This window comes from Rana temporaria, chromosome 4 (assembly GCF_905171775.1).
Source record: "Rana temporaria chromosome 4, aRanTem1.1, whole genome shotgun sequence".
Lineage (NCBI taxonomy): Eukaryota > Metazoa > Chordata > Amphibia > Anura > Ranidae > Rana > Rana temporaria.
In genome coordinates this window covers 179,703,353-179,726,427 of record NC_053492.1, presented here as the reverse complement: position 1 = coordinate 179,726,427, position 23,075 = coordinate 179,703,353, and the positions used below count along the sequence as shown (strand labels likewise).

Here is a 23,075-nt window from a genome sequence, read left to right as displayed (position 1 = left end):
CAGAAAGAGTCACAGCCATTCTTATCAAAGCTATCCTAGTGCAGGCTAGGAAACTAAAGATAACGGCCCAGATCCACAAAGAAATTACGCCGGCGTATCTATTGATACGCCGCGTAATTTCTAAGATGCCCCGTCGTATCTTTGTTTTGTATCCACAAAACAAGATACGACTGAATGTGGGCTCGATCCGACTGGCGTACGTCTTAGTACGCCGTCGGATCTTAGTTGCATATTTACGCTGGCCGCTAGGTGGCGCTTCCGTTGATTTCCGCGTTGAGTATGCAAATTAGCTAGATACGCCAATCCACAAACGTACGTCCGCCCTGCGTTTTTTTTTTACATAGTTTATGTAAGGATTTTTTCGGCGTAACGTTACCACTGCTCTATATTAAGCGTACGCAATGTTAAGTATGGACGTCGGGCCAGCGTCGAATTTTTCCGTCGTGTACGTCGTTTGCGTAAAACGTTCGCGAATAGGGATTTGCGTACAATTACGTTCACGTCGAAAGCATTGGCTTGTTGCGGGTTAATTTGGAGCATGCGCACTGGGGTACCCCTACGGACGGCGCATGCGCCGTTCAAAAAAAACGTCAATTACGTGGGGTCAATAGGAATTACCATAAAACACGCCCCCATCTCATCCATTTAAATTGCGCGCCCTTACGCCGACACAGTTACACTACGCTGCCGTAACTTACGGCGCAAATTCTTTGTGGATACGGAAAATACGCTGTAAGTTACAGCGGCGTAGTGTATCTGAGATACGCTACGCCGGACGTATAGATGCGCCAAGGTACGTGGATCTGGCCCAACGTGTTTTTACATGTATTTAGCCTTTTTTAAACTTTTTTTGTTTTATTGTTATATTGTTAAATGCAAGCAAAATATAGCCCAGCCGTGTTCCCAATTATTAGACTTAATATTTCTACTGATAATGTTACAAATCTAAGTATTGTCTGTGGTACTGATGAAGATGTTATAATGATTAACAGCCTCCATTTAAATGTACCATTCAATTCTAGTTGCAAAGGAAACAGAAGGAGAGGCTGCAGTTGTCAAACCACTTAAAAGAAATGGATGACCGAATACAAGCAATGGCTGACCACCTAAGGAATGTCAGGCAAGAACTCAACTATACTCAGGTAATTTCAATATCTGAAGCACTAGAAACACTAAATTAGAACGTGTACATGACTCTTCCCTCAAACTGGAAGGGGGAAGGGTTTGCAAAATTCATCATGACAAAGCATCTATAATAATAGTTCTATAAGGAAGTTATAGAGACTGGTTTCAATAATAGATTTGGTCTTCCAGTGAATTTAGATAAATAGAGCATGCTCCACCAGTGAGGCACTACCTCCCCCAACCACACACATTGGTCTCTTCATAGCATCCAGCCCCTAATACCCACTTTGCTCACTTCTCAATGATATCTGAAATCAAGCACATTCGTTTTCAGTAGCCATGTCACCAGTGAGATTGACCCCCTCAATAAATATACCTCACTCCCTAATATCCGTGTCACCAATGGGATCTTCCCCCAGGTAGGGACATTCTTTTCCCAGTATCCATGTCACCAATGGGATCTTCCCCCAGGTAGGGACATCTTATTCCCACTATCCATGTCACCAATGGGATCTTCCCCCAGGTAGAGACATCTTATTCCTAGTATCCATGTCACCAGTGGGATCTTCCCCCAGGTAGAGACATCTTATTCCCAGTATCCATGTCACCAGTGGGATCTTCCCCCAGGTAGGGACATCTTATTCCCACTATCCATGTCACCAATGGGATCTTCCCCCAGGTAGAGACATCTTATTCCTAGTATCCATGTCACCAGTGGGATCTTCCCCCCAGGTAGGGACATCTTATTCCCACTATCCATGTCACCAGTGGGATCTTCCCCCAGGTAGAGACAACTTATTCCCACTATCCATGTCACCAATGGGATCTTCCCCCAGGTAGAGACATCTTATTCCCACTATCCATGTCACCAATGGGATCTTCCCCCAGGTAGAGACATCTTATTCCCAGTATCCATGTCACCAGTGGGATCTTCCCCCAGGTAGAGACATCTTATTCCCAGTATCCATGTCACAGTGGGATCTTCCCCCAGGTAGAGACATCTTATTCCCAGTATCCATGTCACCAGTGGGATCTTCCCCCAGGTAGAGACATCTTATTCTCAGTATCCATGTCACCAGTGGGATCTTCCCCCAGGTAGAGACATCTTATTCTCAGTATCCATGTCACCAGTGGGATCTTCCCCCAGGTAGAGACATCTTATTCCCAGTATCCATGTCACCAGTGGGATCTACCCACCAGTACACTTATCTCTGCAATATCCATGTCACCAGAGATATCTGCTCCCAGTACTCATAGCTCTCTCTCTCTCTATTATCCACGTCACCAGAGAGAGCCACTCTCCAGTACATATAGCTCTCTCCAGTATCCATGACACCAGGGTAATCTGCCCCTCAGATTTGCCCACAATTACACATAGCTATCTCTCAGATATCCATGTCATCAGTGGGATTTGTCACCGATTAGATCTGCCCCTCAGTACATTTAGCTCTCCCTCCAGTATCCATGTCACCAGTGAGATTTGCCCACCATTACACATAGCTATCTTTTAGGCCCCGTACACACGACCGAGTTTCTCGGCAGAATTCAGCCAGAAACTCGATCGGAGCCGTATTCTGCAGAGAAACCCGGTCGTGTGTACACTTTTGGCCGAGGAAACCGACAAGGATCTCGTCGGGCCAAATAGAAAACATGTTCTCTATTTCCTCATTAGTCATTGAGGAAACTTGGCTCACCGAGATCCTCGGCGGCTTCACAAGGAACTCGACGAGCAAAACGATGTGTTTTGCTCATCGAGTTTCTCGGACGTGTGTACGGGGGCCTCAGGTATCCATGATTTGACACCCCCCCCCAGTACACGTAACTCTCTCCAGTATCCATGTCACTAGCACAATCTGCCCCCTAGTACACAGAGCCCTCTCTCTCCAGTATTCATGTCAACGATGAGATCTGCCAACCAGTACATAGATTTCTCTCCAATATCCATGTCACCAGTGGGATCTGTGCAGTTTTGTCTTCTGTGTGACAGACTGTACATGATAGAATAATATGCTGTAACTTAATACACAAAATATGTATCGTCCGTGACTGCAAACATTCAGCCCAGTAGCAATAAAGAATTAGCTGTAAAGAATGGGAGGGTTTCGTTGTGCTTGAAACCCTTCCCTACTCTATCCAAAACTAGGGAAAAAAAATTTGGCTATACAAAAAATTTCATTTTGAAACCAATTTTTTTTTTTTTTCTGTACTGCATCGCTCTAATGTTAATGGCCTCCAACAGTTACCAAGGAGCTAACATCTCAATGATTCTTTGTAATTCTGTGCTTATTCTATGGATGAAATATTTGCAGCCATGGTCGAACGTTGAAGGTAAACCTCTTTTGAGAGCTGTGGAAAGCAGTAGAGCATTGACGTGAAAAACATTTACACAAAACACCTCTTTGCTTTTTTATTTTATTTTACAGTAGTTTCGTATGTAACCAAGAACACAGGCAGGGGCCGTTAATATAAAAACTGTTATTCCAGTCTCTTTGTAGGGCCCGAGAGAAAGAAATTGAAAGTGAAGAACACTTTAAAACTCTCGCTGAAAGGGAAACGGGGCGTCTAAAGCAAGAAATTCAACGTCTGGAAAACGAGCTGGTATCCTTGAGGGAAAAGAAAAATAATCAAGAAGTAAGCTTTATATGTAGATTTCTGTTCTCGTTCTACGTAAATATAAACTCAAGGTAAAAGCGACTTTAACAAAGGAGCTCACTAAAGAAATACGCTATTGTGTCTATACAATGTGATTTAATGTAAAGCACATCATTAAGCTATAATCGAAAAATAAAATAATGGATATCTTAATACCTTGAAATGTTGTAGCCTTCTGCAGTGGAAGAGGCGGTATGTGAAGAAACAAATTCAAAGTCCATATACAGTACATTGTTTTCTTTATGCTATAAACTGTCTGCTTCTGTTGAAAAGAAACATAGCAAATGCGTTAATTAAACACACCTTAATTGTTTATAACATCAAGGTTATAGTTATCATCTGTATACCTCTTAATCATTTTATTTAGAATAACATATTCAAGGCCACTCAGAAACTGGAGAAACTGAAATGTCAACTCAAGTGGAACCAAACGGATCTGGAAGACTGGCTGAAGGAATCTGCTCGTAAGGACGAAGATTCTGTTGCCATTCAGAAATACTCTCAAAAAGATGAAGGGAAAATTAGGGTAAGCAACTTATGTTTTTTCATGATAACCTGTATGTAGACGAATGTATAATGGCAGTAAATATTGAATGGTTTTTTTCTGTAGGAATTATCACTGCAAATTGAAAGGATGACTGTGGAAGCTAACCTGAAACGGAAACATTTAGACAATGAACTAACAGAGACCATCACTTCGCAGGTATGATCTTTAATTAAGGCTTAGGCTGAAACGCGTCAGATTTTTGGATGATGTTACTGCTGTAATGCTACAATAACATTTCTCTTTCGTTCATGGACGGACACGGGCCTTTGACCTTAGGGTACTATATCCCCTAAGGTCAAAGGCTGCTGTGTCCGTTCATGAACTCAGAGAAATGGATTTTACGGTGAGTACAAAAATCGTATTTTTCTATGGAGAAGCTGTCGAGTTGCCGGTTTGTACATGTTATGGACAATCTTTAATATACATATTGCTTTCTGTCCATATGCTGCGCCATGGGTGGTGTCATTACAAAACACGTTTTTAAATGCAATGTATAATTGTTTAGTCCTCTGCTCATGTTTTGTTCTGTGCGGAAAAACTCAGGTTTGAGTTGCTGTAAAAACATAAGTCAACTGAGCTGAATTTTATGGAGATGAATGTTTTTTTTGTATGCACCATAATGTACAATTAAACAGTATTTTAGCATTAGTATCATTTTTTATTATTCTTTTAAGCCATAAATGCTCAACCTGTGGCCCTCTAGCTGTTTCAGAACTACAAATGCCACGTGGCATTGCAAGGCTGATCGTTACAAGCGTGACTCCCAAATATAGAGGAAAGATGGGACTTGTAGTTCTGCTGGTGGGCCACACATTGAGCACCCATGTCTTAAGCAGTACAATGGAACCTTGGTTTAAGAGTAACTTGGTTTGAGAGCGTTTTGATTTGCAGGCAACTTTTTTTTTTATTCTGATGCCGCGTACACACGGTCGTTTTTTGTGATGAAAAAAAAACGACATTTTTAAGAACGTCAATTAAAATGACCGTGTGTGGGGAAAACGTTGTTTTATGTCTTCTGAAAAACGCCCAAAAAAAATTCAAGCATGCTTCAATTTTTTATGTCGTTTTTCAAAACGTTGTTTTTTGTGTCATAAAAAATGACCGTGTGTAGCTAAAACGACGTTTAAAACAACGGTTTTAAACCTGCGCATGCTCAGAAGCAAGTTAGGACGCAAGCTTGAATGGAACAGAGTGCCGTCGTACGTGCTAAACGTAACCGCGCTTTGCTAGAGCTTTTTGAAAAAACTATGGTGTGTATGCTACGTCGTTTTTTAAAATGAAGTTTGAAAAACGTCGTTTTTTTTCATGCTAAAAAATGACGTTTTTTTTCATCACAAAAAACGACCGTGTGTACGCGGCATGACTCGGTTTGCAAGTGTTGACTCGCAAGACGAGCAGAATTCAAGCTAAATAGGCCTGCAGTACCTAATTTGGCCTGAGGTACGGGGGCGCAGGAGCCGAGAAAAGCCGAACATTGGCCTGAGGTATGGGGTGCAGGAAACAAACCGAAGTGTCCTTGCATCCCATTGAAGTCAATGCGGAACAAATTATTTTCGTTTACTTTGACTTCAATGGGAAAACTCGCTTTGAAATGCGAGTACTTTGGATTACGGGCATACTCCTGGAATGGATTATGCTCGTAATCCGAGATTCAACTGTAGTTTCATTTTCAGACACGATATACAGGAAGCATTCTCTTGTTTTACAGATTGAGCTGGACAAGACAGCTGAAGATTTCCGCAAAGCACATTCAGAAAGACAACAGCTGATCCAGCAGTGGGAGGACACCATCGATCAGATGCAGAAAAGGGACAGAGAAATTGACCAATATGCACTGGTAAAAAAATCAGCTGAATATTAATTTTAAGTGATACTAAACACACATTGTTTAATTTACGTTGTCCCTTCTATTTCTGTAAAAGGATGATGGCACTGTTATTATTTTAACCACTTAAGGACCGAGCCTCTTTCTGAGATTTGGTGTTTACAAGTTAAAAACAGTTTACTTAGAAACAAACCCCCAAACATTTTATATATATATATTTTTTTTCTAACACCCTAGAGAATAAAAAGACAGTCGTTGCAATACTTTTTGTCACACCATATTTGAGACTTACAAGCGCACTTTTTTGTGATTGCAGACCTTCAGGCAAAGACAGTAAGGCTTCATTTCCATGGACGTTTTTGCAGCCACTTTCTTTAGCCTTTTTTACAGCTTAAAAACGCCTGTCCATGTTTATTTATTTTTTGAGCGTTTTTGCGCGTTTTTGAGCGTTTTTTAACGTCTGGCGTTTTTACAGCTCTACTCTGGAGCTTCAGAACGCCCTGGTCCTGCGTTTTTTTTACAGCTCAAAAACGTTTATGCCATTTGCAGCTCAAAAACGCCTATGTGGGCATGATGCCATAGAATAACATGGACAGGCGTTTTTAAGCTGTAAAAAACGCTCAGAAAAGTGGCTGTAAAAACGTCAGTGGAAATGAAGCCAAGTTACGAATAGCTTGGAAATGAAATGCAGTATAACAGAAGAATGTCAAAAAGAACAAGCATGCCCAGTTATGGACCACTCACATCTCTGGGCCACAAAGTGGTCGCATGGATGACAATGTATACCCCACTGGCACCATTGCAGTTACACATGGGAAAGGTGTACCTCTTTTAAATTTTTCCTGCTCTACCACTAATAAATAAGGTACAGTGTGTGTGTATATATATATATATATATATATATATATATATATATATATAAACACCTCCATTGGATTGCATTTTATAGCTATGGACAACATAATTATACATTGACATTCACAATTATTTTGGTGACGTCCAAAGAACGTTGGTACATTGGATTACTGTGCATAGCATTTCTTATCACTTTAGGAATTGACATTAAGTACTGCTATTGTGTTAGGGTGGCGAAGGCATGTTGGTTATTTGAATATATATATTACAGTTTCCGTATAATTAATTGCTGTGATTCTCTTAGGTTTGCATTGTTAAACTGGCTAGAATAATGCACATCAATCATTGCTGGCACGGCAGAAATAGTTTGGACTGCATCATCTCAACCTTTCTCTTAAGGGCAAACAACTACATACAGTTAAAATACATATATGTAAACTTTCTTATTTGGAAAAGGAATTGTAATTGTGTTCAGGTTGTCTTGTGATTCACATTTTTCTGCCAAGTGTCACAGCCAGTCAGGTGTCACTCCTATTTCCTGTATTTGCTTTTCTAGTGTCTCTAGGCTGCCAAATGCACAATGAATCAGTATCATTGTCCAGAGAGCGCTTTGGGCAGTAAATTTTTATTATTATCCAGGATTTATATAGCGCCAACAGTTTACGCAGCGCTTTACAATATAAAAGGGAGACAATACAGTTATAATACAATAAAATACAAGAGGATTAAGAGGGCCCTGCTCAGAAGAGCTTACAATCCAATAGGGTGGGGCAGGTGGTACAAAAGGTTGTAACTGAGAGGAATGAGCTGATGGAAGTGGTAAAAGATTAGTTGGATATGTAATAGGCTTCCCCGAAGAGGTGAGTTTTCAGGGATCGCCTGAGGGTAGCAAGAGTAGGGGATAGCCGGACAGGTTGAGGTAGCGAGTTCCAGAGGATGGGAGAGGCTCTGGAGAAATCCTGGAGACGAGCATGGGAGGAAGAGACAAGAGAGCTTCTTCATGGTCCGCATTTCTGCCTTGCAACATTAGGGTCCTTGGTTTGAATCCCAGTCAAGACTGCATTGAATTTGCATGTTCTCCCCTGTACTCATGTGAGTTTTCTCCCCCATTCCACACGCATTTTGGTAGGTTAATTGGCTCTTGTTCAAATTGGCCCTAGTGTGTGAGTATGTATGCACCTTAGAGAAGGATCATAGGTTGTAAGCTGTCTGAGGGCAGGGACTGATGTGAAGCACTTTGTAAATGATTGTGCTATTTAAATACCTGTAATAAATATAATTAAAAAGTCATTAAAAAATAATGTTTCTGCTAAAAACAAAAAACAAACAACCTTACCTGGGTCTGGAGGACTCTTGTGAAAGTTGGGAGTTCAAAATTCTGTAATGTTCCTTCAGTGGACTAGCCTTTAAAGTGATTGTAAAGGCTAAGATATTAACAAAAAATAACAAACATGTTTTACTTACCTACTCTGCGCAAGAGGAACTCCTCTTCTGTGGCCCCCCTCCCCTAGTGCACTTGGCTCCTTCTCTCCTTTGTGCGGCACCATAGGATGCTGCTTACTATGGGGGCGCATATGTTGGCTTGCCCAAGAGCCAGGCTGTGTGCATGCGCATGCTCCGATGATGTCGGCGCAAGCGTATATGGTAAATATCTTTACAGTACATTATATTACAGTATATTTACATTACCTACAGGTAAGCCTTATTATAGGCTTACCTGTAAGTACAAGTGGTGTAACGGGGTTTACAACAACTTTAAAGTGCAGAATTTATACAGCTTTCTGAGCTTCCAGAAAGAACAGACGTGCAGCTGAAGTTACACTCTGCAGAGCTCAGTGAGAAGAGCTCTGAGAGCTGATTGGAGGGAAGGACCACCCCCTTCTCACACCACACACAAGAACTGAGCTGAGGCTGTCAATCACAGACTGTGTGCTAAGGAATGAGGCAGCAGACAGAAATGACTCTAAGGCCTCGTACACACGACGGGACATGTCCGATGAAAACGGTCCGCGGACCGTGTTCATCGGACATGTCCGCTGCCGGATTTTGGTCTGATGGCTGTACACACCATCAGTCCAAATTTCCCGCGGACAGCGAACGTGGTGACGTGGCCACGCCGTCGCCGCGACGATGACGCGGCGATGTGCGCGACCCTGGAAGGTCAATGCTTCCACGCATGCGTCGAATCACTTCGACGCATGCGAGGGCTTTCGGCCGAGCGGACATGTCCGGTGAGTCGTACAGATGACCGAACATGTCCGACGGACAGGCTTCCAGCGCACATGTTTCTTAGCATGCTAAGAAACATTTGTCCGCTGGAAACCTGTCCGATCCGCCGGAAAATTGTCCGGTCGGCCGCACACACGACCGAACATGTCCGGGGAAACTGGTCCGCAGACCAGTTTCAGCAGACATGTTCGGTCGTGTGTACGAGGCCTTAGCGCTCTGGTTTCAGACAAGTACACATTATAGAGGGATATGCTTTGTTCATATTTCATGTCTGAGGTTTACAACCACTTTAAACTCACCCAGGGAGCAAACCCTACCTGCTGATTACTGCTAATCTTCATATTTGCTGCCATGCTTGCCAACTCACTCTCCTTTTTTTCTAAATTGGCCCTAAACCGATCCTATAAAATGCGGCCAAATATTTCCTGATTGCAAGCACGGTACACTTGCCTGCAAACATTATAGATTGTGTGTGTGTGTGCTATTGAATGAATGCAGCTACTTAACACTAATCTTTTCTTTTTTTTTACTAGCTGTTAGCTCAGGTCAAGCAAGACTTACGAGACAGAGAAAGTACAATCAAGGAGAAAATCCAGTTCTTGAACAGTGAAATCGAAAATAACAAGGAATTTGAGAAAAAGATTGACATTGTGGAAAGAAAAGCAGTCAGACTGAGACAGGACTATCAAGAGCAAGAGGCTGCGCGCAACAATCTGCAAGATGAGGTAACATCAGAAATAGACAGAGATAAAACATATGGAACTGGCTTACAAACAGCACACATGATGTGATATTGTTGGGAGTTTCTATATAGCAACAGAAATTCACCAAGTTCTTGAACGTTATCTGATACGAGTAATTCAGTGGAGTACTGCTAGCTGTGAAAACACTTTAATGCCAGTGACCTGACTACCAGAAATCCATTACTTTGAGGATCATAGATGTACCAACATGTTTGCAGAAGCTATAGGCAGGGTGCTCTAGCTGGCCATACATGCATAGTTTTCCTTAGTTCACCCCCAAACGATTCCTCTATCCATGCTAACAGTGCAGATGGATGAATCTCCCATGCCATCTTTTGTATTCTGATGGTGCCCGTGGCTGAAAATTTCTGCCCGGATCCCACAAGCTTCAGATCAAAGTCTGCCGAGCCGGGGGGTGTTGGTAGGGCCACTCATAAATAAAATTTCATCCAATTCGTGTATGGCCAGTTTAACGTCTAAGTTCACCTTTTTCTTTAAATATTCTCTATAGTCAAGGGGTCCTAGTAGATACTAAAAAACTGTACACCTTTGTAAAAAAAATCATTCATTTTATTGTCATTTCTGTAGGCTATTTAGGTCCCCTGGAAGCTTGAATGAAAAACTCCCACATCCTGTCGTGTTCCTTGGATGTGAAAATCCATTGTTTTTTTGCTCCTGTAATGCTGAGAGTGCATTTTCAACATCAAAGCTACAAAGAAGGATGTGGGGATTGTTAACTGGAAATTTTTTGACCTTGCCTCACGGGGACACACAAATGGCTTACAGCAGTGGTCTCCAAACTGTGGTCTTTTTATTGCTTCTATCTGGCCCTTGGGGCACTATTTCATCTACTGATACCACCAACAATGGGACACAATTTCCCCCCGCTGACATCAACAATGGGGCACAATTCCTCCCATGGGCACCAACACTGGGACACAATTCCTCCCATGGGCACCAACACTGGGACACAATTCCTCCCAATGACACCAACTGGGCTTGTTAACACCAGTGAAGGGGCACAATTCCTCCCAATGACCCACTGACACCAACAATTACACCAATGGTGGGGCATAATTCCTGCCACTGACACCAACAATGAGACACAACTCCCCCCAATGACACCAACAGTTTGGCCCACTGACACCAATGATGGGACACAATTCCTCACACTGACTCCAACAATTGGGCCCAATGATACCAATGATGGGGAATGAATCCTCCCAATGACATCAACAATGGGGCACAATTCCTCCCACCAACGACAGGGCATTGTTTTTTCCCCGCTGATGTCAGGATATTTTCTACTCCCAATGGCCATAGTCCAGCCGCCCTAAAGTCTGAAGAATTGTAAACTGACCCCTTGTTTAGAAAGTTTGGAGACCCCTGGCCTACAGGGATGACAATACAATTGGTGGGCATTTTACAAAGCTCATTAGTATTTTAGTATCTGGGGCCCCTTGACTGCATAGGATATTTTCTGGAAAAGGTGAACTTGGCCTTTAGGGCCTGCAACTTATTTGCACAGGAATTCAGAGGGGTATTTGAAGTCACAGCCCCTGTTTGAAGGGCTGCCACAGATTCATATAGAACTAGATAGGTATCTGGCAGCAGATCCCCTATAGTTGGTACTACTCAACACACAGATTTTAGACAAGGTTTGTGACTTCAAACAACCCTCAAACCACCCTCAGTTCCCATGTAGAACATACATTTCTCACTGTACAGTATGCCATTTAAGGGCTCTTTCACACGGGCGGACCGCAAGTCCGCTTTTTCATCCATCCGTGTACGGATGAAAAAGGAACATACATCGGTCCTTATGAGATTGCGGGTGTCAGCGGATGAACATTCCTACATTCCCTTATGTTTTGGTGAGTCCGGCTGATCCATTGCCCTAACGAACGTGGTTACTTTTGATCTGTTCACTTTACCTTTCCAGATTCAATGTGCTTCTTATGTACCTGTTCTGCCATAATTGTACGGATGTTTTTGATGACATCGTCTGACATGACTTTGTACTTGTTAATACTCAATAAAAGCTGTTTTAAAAAAAAAAAAAATCAGTGTTGGATAACTGAGCTAAATAGTAGGCTTGGAAGGTAATTCCAAAACGTTTTTAAGTGGTTGTAAAGGATAAACTTTTTAAAATAATATCTCAGTTTTACTGTGTGCCACCATAGGTTGCTGCTTACTATGGGGGGCACACCTGCGGGCTCGCTCCCTCCCCCTGCTCTGTCCTTACAGGATTTAATTGGCAGCAGGAGCCAATGTCTCCTGCTGCTGTCTATGTGCCTGTGAGAGCGTTAAGAGAAAACCAGCGCTGCTGCAGACAGGCACAGCTTATACACACATGATACAGAACTCAGGTAAGTATTTAAGGAGGTGAGGGGCAATACTAGGAAATGTTTTGCCTTTACAACCACTTTAAACTTGTATGAGTGCGTACGTACTCAATGATTTATTCCTTCAGTAATTACACCACTAAGATTTTTTTAGCTGCATGTCCCATTCCCTTGTTTAAGGGAGAATACAGTTGTCTATTTAGCAGAATTTAGGGGAGGGGCGTGACTACAGAATGCAGGGAAAGGGGCCACAGATGTAGGAATGCTATAGGGCAGTGATGGCGAACTTTGGCACCCCAGATGTTTTGGAACTACATTTCCCATGATGCTCATGCACTCTGCAGTGTAGGTGAGCATCATGGAAAGTGTAGTTCCAAAACATCTGGGGTGCCAAGGTTCGCCATCACTGCTATAGGGTTTCTGGATGCCTAAAAACAATAATAACCAAATGTATTGGAACACATGTAATATGTATTGGTATATAGTACATCTATCCAATATTAAATTTGTTGTACTGGGTGAAGCTGCCCTTTAAAAAAAACTTGTTCGCTGTTGTTCACATTTTTGTGGGGTTTTTTTTGCGATCTGCCACATATAACGGCTTTAACTTTCTTTCTTCTTAACAGCTGGATACTCTGAAAGGGACTGTTGATAGAACAGCCACTGAATTAGAAGTAATGAGAGTTCAAGTCAACAATCTTAGGAAAGAAATCAGAAATAAAGAAGAAAGGTCAGTGCTGAATTATTATAATGTGCCTGCTTTTGCTATACCGTAATTCTATACTTTCTTATATAAATGATCATTTAAAAGTGTGATGTGATTTCACATCTAAATGTGTTATTTTCAGGTTGGATCTGTCAAAAGGATATAATAAAGGCCTGACTGAAAAGCTGAAGGTTGTCACTGAGTCTGCAATGAGTGTAGAGGAAAGGGCACAGCGTATGGAGGAGATGCTGAAAGAACAAGAGAGAACGGTGAAGGTAAGGCTCCCCGGCATATTCATTAGTGCAGTACAAAGATTGGTGGTATGCAGTAGTCCAATGTAAACAACCTCATTTAGAGATATCAGAACAATGATAGATGCTTGGTGCATGTTACGATATGTGTGTGTTCATGTGTTTGCCAATAAACTGTTTCCAGCTCACATGCAGCTTTACAGCCTGGGACACAAATGCATTGGAGAAACATGTACCTTACCAGGTTGAGAAAGAAAACCACATCCCTCAAGAAGTCTTCATGCTTACAGTGCTCTTTCTGAAATAAAACCCATGTCCCTTGTTCTACTGTGGCAATGCCGATATAAAGCTACTATGTTGAAAAGGAAACAAACAATAATAATAATAGCAAACTGGAGTCAAAAGACTACATTTTCTGGGCACCGCTATACAAAAAAGTCTTGAGTCCTATCTTAATATTGGCATGGCTTCTGAGGCCCCGTACACACGGTCGGACAAAACCGTTGAGAATGGTCCGACGGACCGTTTTCATCAGTTCACCGCTGAAGTGGCCTGATGGTCTGATGTGTGTACGGTACACACCATCAGTCCAAAATCCGATCCGGTCAGAACGCGGTGACGAAAAACACACGACGTGCTGAAAAAAACGAAGTTCAATGCTTCCAAGCATGCGTCGACTTGATTCTGAGCATGCGCGGGTTTTGAACCGATGCTTTTCTGTACTAACCATCGGTTTGGTCCGATGGGGCAGCGGTCCATCGGTTCGGTTTTGAAGCATGTTTTAACATTTTGGACCGAAGGAAGACAGACCGATAGCCTATACACACGGTCTGTTGGGTCTGATGAAAATGAACTTCGGTCCATTCTCATCAGTTCGGTCCGACCGTGTGTACGGGGCCTTAGAGGACACCTCCTGCGATGAGGCATATCTGCTGGCCAGCAGTTAGTAACTCGCTATATTAATTGTGCTAGTTCGTAAGGAGATTTGCTAGTAGGACTAGGAATATATACAGCAGGAAGGTAAGTAAAGTAAATACTAACTTGTAAGCATGCTTTTTTTTTTTTTTTTGATCATAGAAAGTTTTTCATTGAACAAATGTACATAAACAATAGTGGAAACAGACAGCAGTTTCCAACAAATACAACCAATTATGTATAAAAGATTACAGCATACATGACAGTGATAAGAAATACAAAGCATGCACAATATGATCATTCTTGCATGCAAAAGAGACCAAATATGTATCATGATGGAAGGTACTATCTTCCTGTACTATAGGGTGGGGAGGGAGGGGTTACAACAATCTGTGTAATACCAGGTCAAGTGGGGTAAGACCAGAAGTACTCAACCATGTGTCCCAAAGCTTGTCAAATTTAGCTAGGCGCTTACCATGTAGGTGTAATGCTGCGTACACATAATCATTTTTCGGGTTGTAACAAACAACGTTTTTTAAAAATGTCATTTAAAATGATGGTGTGTGGGCTTCAGAGCATTTTTCGGGTTCTGAAAAACGGCCCAATTTTTTTTTGAACATGCTCTAATTTTTCACGACGTTTTAAATTATGTCGTTTTTCGGGTTGTAAAAAATGATCGTGTGTGGGCTTTAACGACGTGAAATAACCTGCGCATGCTCAGAGGCAAGTTATGAGACGGGAGCGCTCGTTCTGGTAAAACTAGCGTTCGTAATGGAGTAAGCACATTCATCACGCTGTAACAGACAGAAAAGCGCGAAATGTCTTTTACAACACAAAATCAGCAAAAGGGTGGCGCCATCCGAATGGAACTTACCCTTTATAGTGCCGTTGTACGTGTTGTACGTCACCGCGCTTTGCTAGAGCATTTTTTTAAAAGGATCGTGTGTAGGTAACGTCGTTTTAATGATGAAGTTGAAAAAAACTTTGTTTTTTCTAGAGCCTGAAAAACTATGTTTTTTACAACCCGAAAAATGATTGTGTGTATGCGGCATAAGCATGCTTTAACACTAAGATTTATTTTTTGTTTAATATGTCTGTAGTGGGCTTAGGACTTGGACTAGTAGGCATATGCTCTAGCACCCTAGGCAGTGTTGCCAACCTCTTGCAGCATTTGTTACTGACAAAACATGGACAATTTACTGACAGAGCACATTTTTTACTGGCAACCAGAACAATTACAGAACTGCTATTAAAAACTAAGACAATTGATAATTAGGCATAATATGGAAACACAGACAATAACCATATCAAGTTTGCCTGGTTTACACTGAAAAAGTCAACACAGCATGACAAATGATCAGCCCTTGATTACAGACAGTTGTAAAAATCACTGATGTTTACAAACTATCCATAAATTTACTGAAGGTTGGCAAACCTGACCCAGGGCAGCATGATTGTTTCTACGATTAAGGGAAATCTATAATGGGTTTATTTTTTAAAGTTTGTATGTTTTTATGCTGATGTTTTATATTTTACTATTTATATAAAATAATATAGCCATGACACACTGTTTTTATATTTACTATGTATATAAAATAATATAGCCATGACACACTCTTTTATATTTACTATGTATATAAAAAAAATATAGCCATGACACACTCTTTTATATTTTACTATTTATATAAAATAAATCGAGCAATATAGCCATGACCCACGATTCACGATGGGCTTCCTAATGCGAGGGCCCAGGAGAATCTGTTTCTTTCTGATTAAATCTTTGGTTCCTACAGTAGATCTCTGTAACAAATAAAAGTCATGGCACACATTGATATATGCATTTGTTAATACTAATGCCGTGTACACACGCTCTGAATTTCCGACAACAAATGTTCAATGGGAGTTATTTGTCGGAAATTCCTACCGTGTGTAGGCCCCATCGGACATTTTCTGTCGGAGTTTCCGACAACAAAAATTTGAGAGCTGATTCTCAAATTTCCGACAACAAAATCCATTCTCGGAAATTCCAAGCGTGTGTAGACAATTCCGAAGCACAAAATTCAAGGCATGCTCTGAATCAAGTATGAGGCCCCATACACACGAGAGGATTTATCCGCAGATACGGTCCAGCGGACCGTATCCGCGGATAAATCCTCTCGAGGATTTCAGAAGATCCGCGCTGAAATCCTCTGCAGATGACGTGTCGCGCCGTTGCCGCTATTATGACGCGGCGACGGGCGCGACGCTGTCATATAAGGAATTCCACGCATGCGTCAAATCATTACGACGCGTGCGGGGAATCCCTTTGGACGGATAGATCCGGTAAGTCTGTACAGACGAGCGGATCCATCCGTTGGAATGGATTCCAGCAGATGGATTTGTTGAGCATGTCAGCAAATATCCATCTGCTGGAAATCCATCCCAGGGGAGATTTATCTGCGGATAAAGATCCGCTGGCGTGTACACACCATAGGATCTATCCGCAGAAACCCATTTGATGGGATTTATCTGCGGATAGATTCTATGGTGTGTATGGGGCCTGAGATGGAAGAGCTCGGTCTGGTAAAACTAGCGTTCGTAATGGAGATCGCACATTCATTACGCTGTAACGGACTGAAAAGCACAAATACTGAAAAACGCGAATCGTCTCTCACCAAACTTCTACTAACGTGAGATTAGCAGAAGAAGCCCAAAGGGTGGCGCAATTGGTATGGAACTTCTGTTTTATTGTGCTGTCATACGTGCTGTACGTGACCACGTTCTTGACGTTCGCAATTTCTGACAACATTTGTGCGACCGTGTGTATGCAAGACAAGTTTGAGCCAACATCCATCTGAAAATTATCCACGGTTTTGTTGTTGGGATGTCCGATCGTGTACACGGCATGAAACTTTATTGGTATATACTCTCTTTTCTGGAGGACACATTCATACTGTGCATCCAGAGGCTAATTTATACGTGGGTAGACTGCCATATTTTCTGCAGAATGTTATAGGTAAGGGTCAGCAACTCACAGCAACTAATCTAATTTCATTTTCATCAGAACAGCAAAAGATTATTGCTGATGGATTGCTATAGGTGGGTTTTAAACATTTTCCTTTTGAAATAAGCTTGAAATTGATGACTGAGGTCAAAGCTGTCTACGTAAATGTATTCTATTACCATTAGTTCATACCATGCATGTGTACGAGAATAAATAAATAAATTGAGCAATAAATATTAAATACAATCAGTGATAGAATTACACTCTTCCCATTAAAGCAGACTGCAAAGAAATGGAAATGTCTTTTGTTCAGATACTGTGCAAAACGACCACTTTAATCTTGCCATTTGTACCCACAGAATCTTGAAGCTCAGCTAAAACAAATAAGAGAGCAGCATTTCAAGAAATCGCAGGAGCTGCACGAATACAAGACAAAAGAAAAACACATGATATCAGAAATTAGTGGAAGTCAGGTCTCGCTGAGAAACCTTAATAGTCAACTGCAAAAACTTGACCTACATGCTTTAAAGCAACAGGGGATCATTTACAATCAGGTACAAAAACCACGCTGGCTTTCAACCATTAAATCCCTTAAATGCCACTGCTGTGTGATTAGAGAAAGCTAACCACATGCAGGACATTTTTCATAATTGAAATATTTTCAAATATAGAAAGGCAGCTTGGAAAAAAGCCTAATAATAAACAAGCATGTGAAAAGACAATGTGGGTATGTAACATTTACCATAAAGTATTTAAGTTTATAATTGCATTATAATGCATGCATGATTATAACGTGTTATTTAAAGAAATTTAACTTTTAAATGATCATTCTTTGAATTTCCTGAAATCACATTTTAAAGATATGTATAGGTAGCAGGTGCCCTTTGAGTGGTATTAAAGATGTAAAATATCGGTTGATGTTGACATGAGTATGTCTGTATATGTTTAGAGATAACTAGTACAATTTTTGTAATGCTTTTACACCCTATAATGCCCCATTTTCTCTAGTTTTTGGACTGCTTTTATAGCCTCAAGGGGGCTGTCCTCCAGATTTCTATATGCCTCGTGTCTATTTCTGCAGTACATGACAGTATAACCCTAGCTTACTTTTGCTAAGTTGTCTCCCTCAATGGAATATGAGAAAAGTATTTTATAATGAGCATAGATCGTGCGCAGGGGGTGTGCCAGGTGTGATTGGGCACACCCTAATCCTGAGGTTGGCAACAAGCCAATCGTGATCTACCTGCCGATTGTGGGCAGGTGACAGGTAAACCGCGATCCTTCCTTGTCGAGACCCAGAATCTGGACAGGAAGAGCAGCGGGGCTGGGATAAAGTGGAACCGATCTGTATTTTCCTCCTGCAGCAGCTGAAAGTAGGCTTCTACTCCTCTCCCTGACATTCAGCTGCTACAGGAGCAAAATACAGGGGGATCGGTACCAATATATGCCACCGCCGCCACCCCTCCTGTCTCTGGTCTTCTTTTTTTCTGCTGCCCGTGTCCCCCTTGCTCCCCCCCATTGTTTCAGGATGGATAGTGGGGAAGAGGCCAGTACATATGTCACACATGCATATGTGTTGGAGCTTTGAGGTGCATAACCTAATGCAATAGGATACGCACGCCTATGATAATGAGTACAAAAACCAAACATTTTGGTTTACTTTATGGGCCTTGCCCATCACATAGCAATTCAGTTTCATACGTTTTTTTACATTCTCATACAGGAGCATTTGGTACTTTAAATCGTTTTTAGGTGTGTATTGACATGTTTCTGCATATAAAGATGGAAGAAAGTAGCCTAGCCTGTAAGCAGCAATCTGAATGGACACATATTGCACCTAACTCTTCCTAGTACTGTGTGTGTCTATGTGGGATTTTTTTAAGCACGTGTGTCTATTATTTTGTACAGGAGTTCCAAATTCAGCAGCTAGAGCGCAGGCTATCGCGTTTAAAAGGTGAAGTCAACACAGATGAGAAACACGCCTTGGAGACAAAAGTATCCGCACTTACAAAATCATTAGATGAACGCAAAGCCTCTCTTAATATTTTGAACACCCAACACAAAAAGCTTCAGGTATACAAATGTTACAGAAATGACTAGTATTTTTTTTTAAATGGCATACAGGTGAAACTTTATATGTGAATGTTCAGTGGAGTATTACAAGATTCCAGCATTTTAGATATTATTCTGTACTGTCATCCTATTGATTTATATTGTGGAAAGTTTTACCCCACTTTATGAATTCATTATTTATTAGTTGCATTCTGTGAACGTTTCACACCTCAACTATATGGCAGTTTCTTCTGTTGTAGATATACGCTGCAATAACTGTTTTTAGGGTTCCATGTTCCATCTATTTAACAGTTAAAGTAGTTTTAAAGGCAGATTTTTTTTTTCCTTAATGCATTCTAAAAAAATATATATATTTTGTTTTTCTTTTTTTTTATATTGCAAAAAAAATCTAAACCGCAGAGGTGATCAAATACCACCAAAAGAAAGCTTTATTTGTGGGATAAAAGGACATTAATTTTATTTAGGTACAGCGTTGCAATTGTCAATTAAATTAACGCAGTGCCGTATCGCAAAAAATGACCTGGTCATTAAGGGGGTAAAACCTTCAGGGGTTAAACAATACAATTCTTGCCTTTTACAATCACTTTAAAATCAAGGCATGCTGTGAATGAGAACTGTAAGGCTGCAGTCACACTACAGCTTTTTGAATCGTGGGCTCATTTGCAAAGGATCTGCCTGCGATTTGACAGCGCGGAGGTGTGAATGACAAAAACGCGGGACTTGCATTTGAGATGCCATTCATTTGAATGCCACCTCAAATCGAGGGTGTGGGCCTGCCCCGATTGTCACGTGATAAATCGTGTGGCAACCGCAGCAACCCGCATTGCGGGACGCATGTTGCCTAAAGGTAGCTCCTGAACTTTTTTTTGAGCGACACACGTTCCACGATGCGGGTTGCCGTGATTGCAGCACGATTTATCGCGCGACAATCACGACAGACCTGCACCGCGATTTGAGGTGTCATTCAAATGAATGGCGTTGCATGTTTTGTCATTCACACCTTGGCGCTGTCAAATCACGGGCAGATCCACTGCAAATCTGCCCGCGATTCAAATCGCTGTAGTGTGAGTGAATGCAGCCTTATGCCTTGTACACACGATAGGAATTTCTGATGGACTAAAATCTGATGGAATTTTTCATCAGAATTCCGATTAAGCTGTCTTTCATCAGTCTTGCATACACACTATAAGACAAAATTCCGACCGTACAAAACGATGTGAGGTAAAACACTACGACGAGCCGTGAAAAATTAAGTTCAATGCTACCGAACATGCGTCGACTTGATTCTGAGCATGCGTAGGAATTTTCTCGGACGCAGTTCCACACAGACGATCGGAATTTCCAATAGGATTTTATTCCATCAGATAAATTTAAAACATGTTCTATTTTTTTCTCTGATGGAAAAAAATCCTATGGGCCCACACACAATAGGAATTTCTGATGAAAAAATTCCATCATACTGTTTTCATCAGAAATTCCTATCGTGTGTACAAGGCATTACAGTTACTAGTGTGCTTATTTCAGCTCTCAACCAAACTGTCAAAGGCTGGTGTCATAGCTGATCATATTTGCATCACCATGGGAACTGCAGATCAAACACAGACTAAGATGGCAGCATTCTGTATGCAAAGGATACAAGGGTTTAGCTCCCTTTTAATTGATTGTTTCTTATATATTTGAGTGGCCTTCAAGCCAGCCAGCCAATGTCGGGAAGAACAGTCCATGGGGCAGGTTAGAAAAGTCACCCTGATAGCTGTTGTTTCTCCCTGATACACAGGTGCTGTCTTCTTGGTCAACACTCCAAGTAGCAAAATAGTGATAATCGAGTCAAGAGAATTGTTCATTTACTAATATTTGATTGCCCAAAAATTTGTACAGATCTGTTTGATTTATGGGAATCAATCCATTCAGGAATCTAGGCAATTACAGTTCAATTAGCATATTATTATATGCAGATTAGACAAATCTGCACACACGGGGTACAAAAATGCAAAAACACGATTCAGTTATCACTACGTACAAGTACATAGAGCGCTCTGGAATTCACAGCCAGTAGTGTGACCGAAAGGTACATGTGTCATGTTTGACAATTGACCACCTTCTGCAGTCTGTTGGAAGCTTTTGTAATGTAATACTATGACTGAGTAATATTTGTGTTTGTTCTTTATCTGTTCTTTATAGGGTGATGTACGGTACATTAAAAGGGAGCTGGAAAAAACTGGCCAAGAGAAGGGAGATCTGATTAGTAAAATGGAGGAACTTAAGCTGTTCAATACCATGTCTGATAAATCGCTGAAGAAGTTCCGAACATCAAAACAGGTAATTAACATCTAATATTGTTAAGAAGCCTATAGACCAGGGGTCCTCAAACTACGGCCCGCGGGCCACATGCGGCCCGCGGGGGACTTTAAACCGGCCCGCCCGTCCCTGACAGGCAATGCCGACCGGTTACACAGCAATCCCGCTGTGTCACGGAGATCTCCGTGACACAGCGTTAACAGTTCCGGCGCGCTGTGTTAAATGTCCCGCCCTCCTCCTCCTAGAAGACTAGCTCGTGTGATAAAGCCATCGTGCTGTCTGTCACACAAGCTAGTCTAGGAGGAGGAGGAGGGCGGGACATTTAACACAGCGTGCCAGAACAGTGGGGGAGCATCGTGACAGCCAGACTGACACAGCACAAAACAGTAAGGAGGCTGTGAGGTGCTTACAATGGGGGGGGGGGGGGGGGGGCTGGCTTATTTTTAATGATAATGATGATGATGGGGGGGGGGGGGGGTGACTTGCGATTGTGAGGGGAGCTAAAGTTAATTTTTAATAACGATGATGATGATGATTGGGGGGGGGGGAGGGGGGTGACTTGAGATTGTGAGGGGAGCTAAAGTTTATTTTTAATGATGATTGGGGGGGGGGGGGGTGGCTATATTGTGAGGGGAGCTAAAGATTATTTTAATAATGATGATGATGATGGGGGGTGGGGGGGCTGGCTTGCGATGGTGAGGGGAGCTGATGGGTTTTTAATGATGATGAAGGGGGGGGGGGGCCTGGCTTACGATAATGATGGTGGGCGGGGGGGGGGGGGTTTAAACCAGGGGTCCTCAAACTACGGCCCGCGTGATTTTTTAATGATGATGATGATGGCGGAGCTGATGATTTTGTAATGATGATGATGGCGGAGCTGATGATTTTGTAATGATGATGATGGAGCTGATGATTTTGTAATGATGATGATGGCGGAGCTGATGATTTTGTAATGATGATGATGGCGGAGCTGATGATTTTGTAATGATGATTTTGTAATGATGATTTTGTAATGATGATGATGGCGGAGCTGATGATTTTGTAATGATGATGATGGTGGAGCTGATGATTTTTTAATGATGATGATGATGTAATGATGATTGGGGAGCTTGCATTGTTCTTATTCATTTTAAATATTGTATTTGTTCCCATTTTGTTTTTTTCACTTCAAAATAACATATGTGCAGTGTGCATAGGAAATTGATCATAGTTTTTTTTATAGTCCGGCCCTCTAACGGTCTGAGGGACAGTGAACCGGCCCCCTGTTTAAAAAGTTTGAGGACCCCTGCTATAGACTATGACAAAGCACATGTGCGCGAAACGCATCGTCACGGCAACAGGCGAGCTTGCGTTGCACGCTGGTCTCTTCCTCCTTCACACTTTCAGCAGACATCGCCCATCATCCACACAAGCCCGTTCTATCTAAAGATCAGTTCCCCTGGCTTCTGGCACCGGGCTATGGTTGTTCGGTCAGCAGATTTGTCCCTCACATGACCAGCGTCAGCAAGGCAACACCAACAAGCCTCCC

The 23,075-nt window shown here is 41.9% G+C and overlaps 1 protein-coding gene across 2 annotated transcripts in view; it reads left to right on the top strand.

The window, feature by feature from the left end:
* Positions 1 to 23,075, top strand: part of CCDC39 (coiled-coil domain containing 39) — a 62,722-nt gene that overhangs the window by 6,582 nt on the left and 33,065 nt on the right. For both annotated transcript variants that reach the window (XR_005748639.1, XM_040349433.1), the window contains exons 2-12: positions 1,023 to 1,142; positions 3,610 to 3,756; positions 4,145 to 4,303; positions 4,388 to 4,480; positions 6,033 to 6,161; positions 9,767 to 9,958; positions 12,948 to 13,051; positions 13,170 to 13,302; positions 17,536 to 17,730; positions 19,085 to 19,249; positions 21,431 to 21,568. Coding sequence is in view for 1 of the 2 variants with exons in the window: in XM_040349433.1 (XP_040205367.1) it covers positions 1,023 to 1,142; positions 3,610 to 3,756; positions 4,145 to 4,303; positions 4,388 to 4,480; positions 6,033 to 6,161; positions 9,767 to 9,958; positions 12,948 to 13,051; positions 13,170 to 13,302; positions 17,536 to 17,730; positions 19,085 to 19,249; positions 21,431 to 21,568 (1,575 nt within the window). In the remaining variant the exon portion in view is untranslated. The remainder of the gene's footprint in view (positions 1 to 1,022; positions 1,143 to 3,609; positions 3,757 to 4,144; positions 4,304 to 4,387; positions 4,481 to 6,032; positions 6,162 to 9,766; positions 9,959 to 12,947; positions 13,052 to 13,169; positions 13,303 to 17,535; positions 17,731 to 19,084; positions 19,250 to 21,430; positions 21,569 to 23,075) is intronic.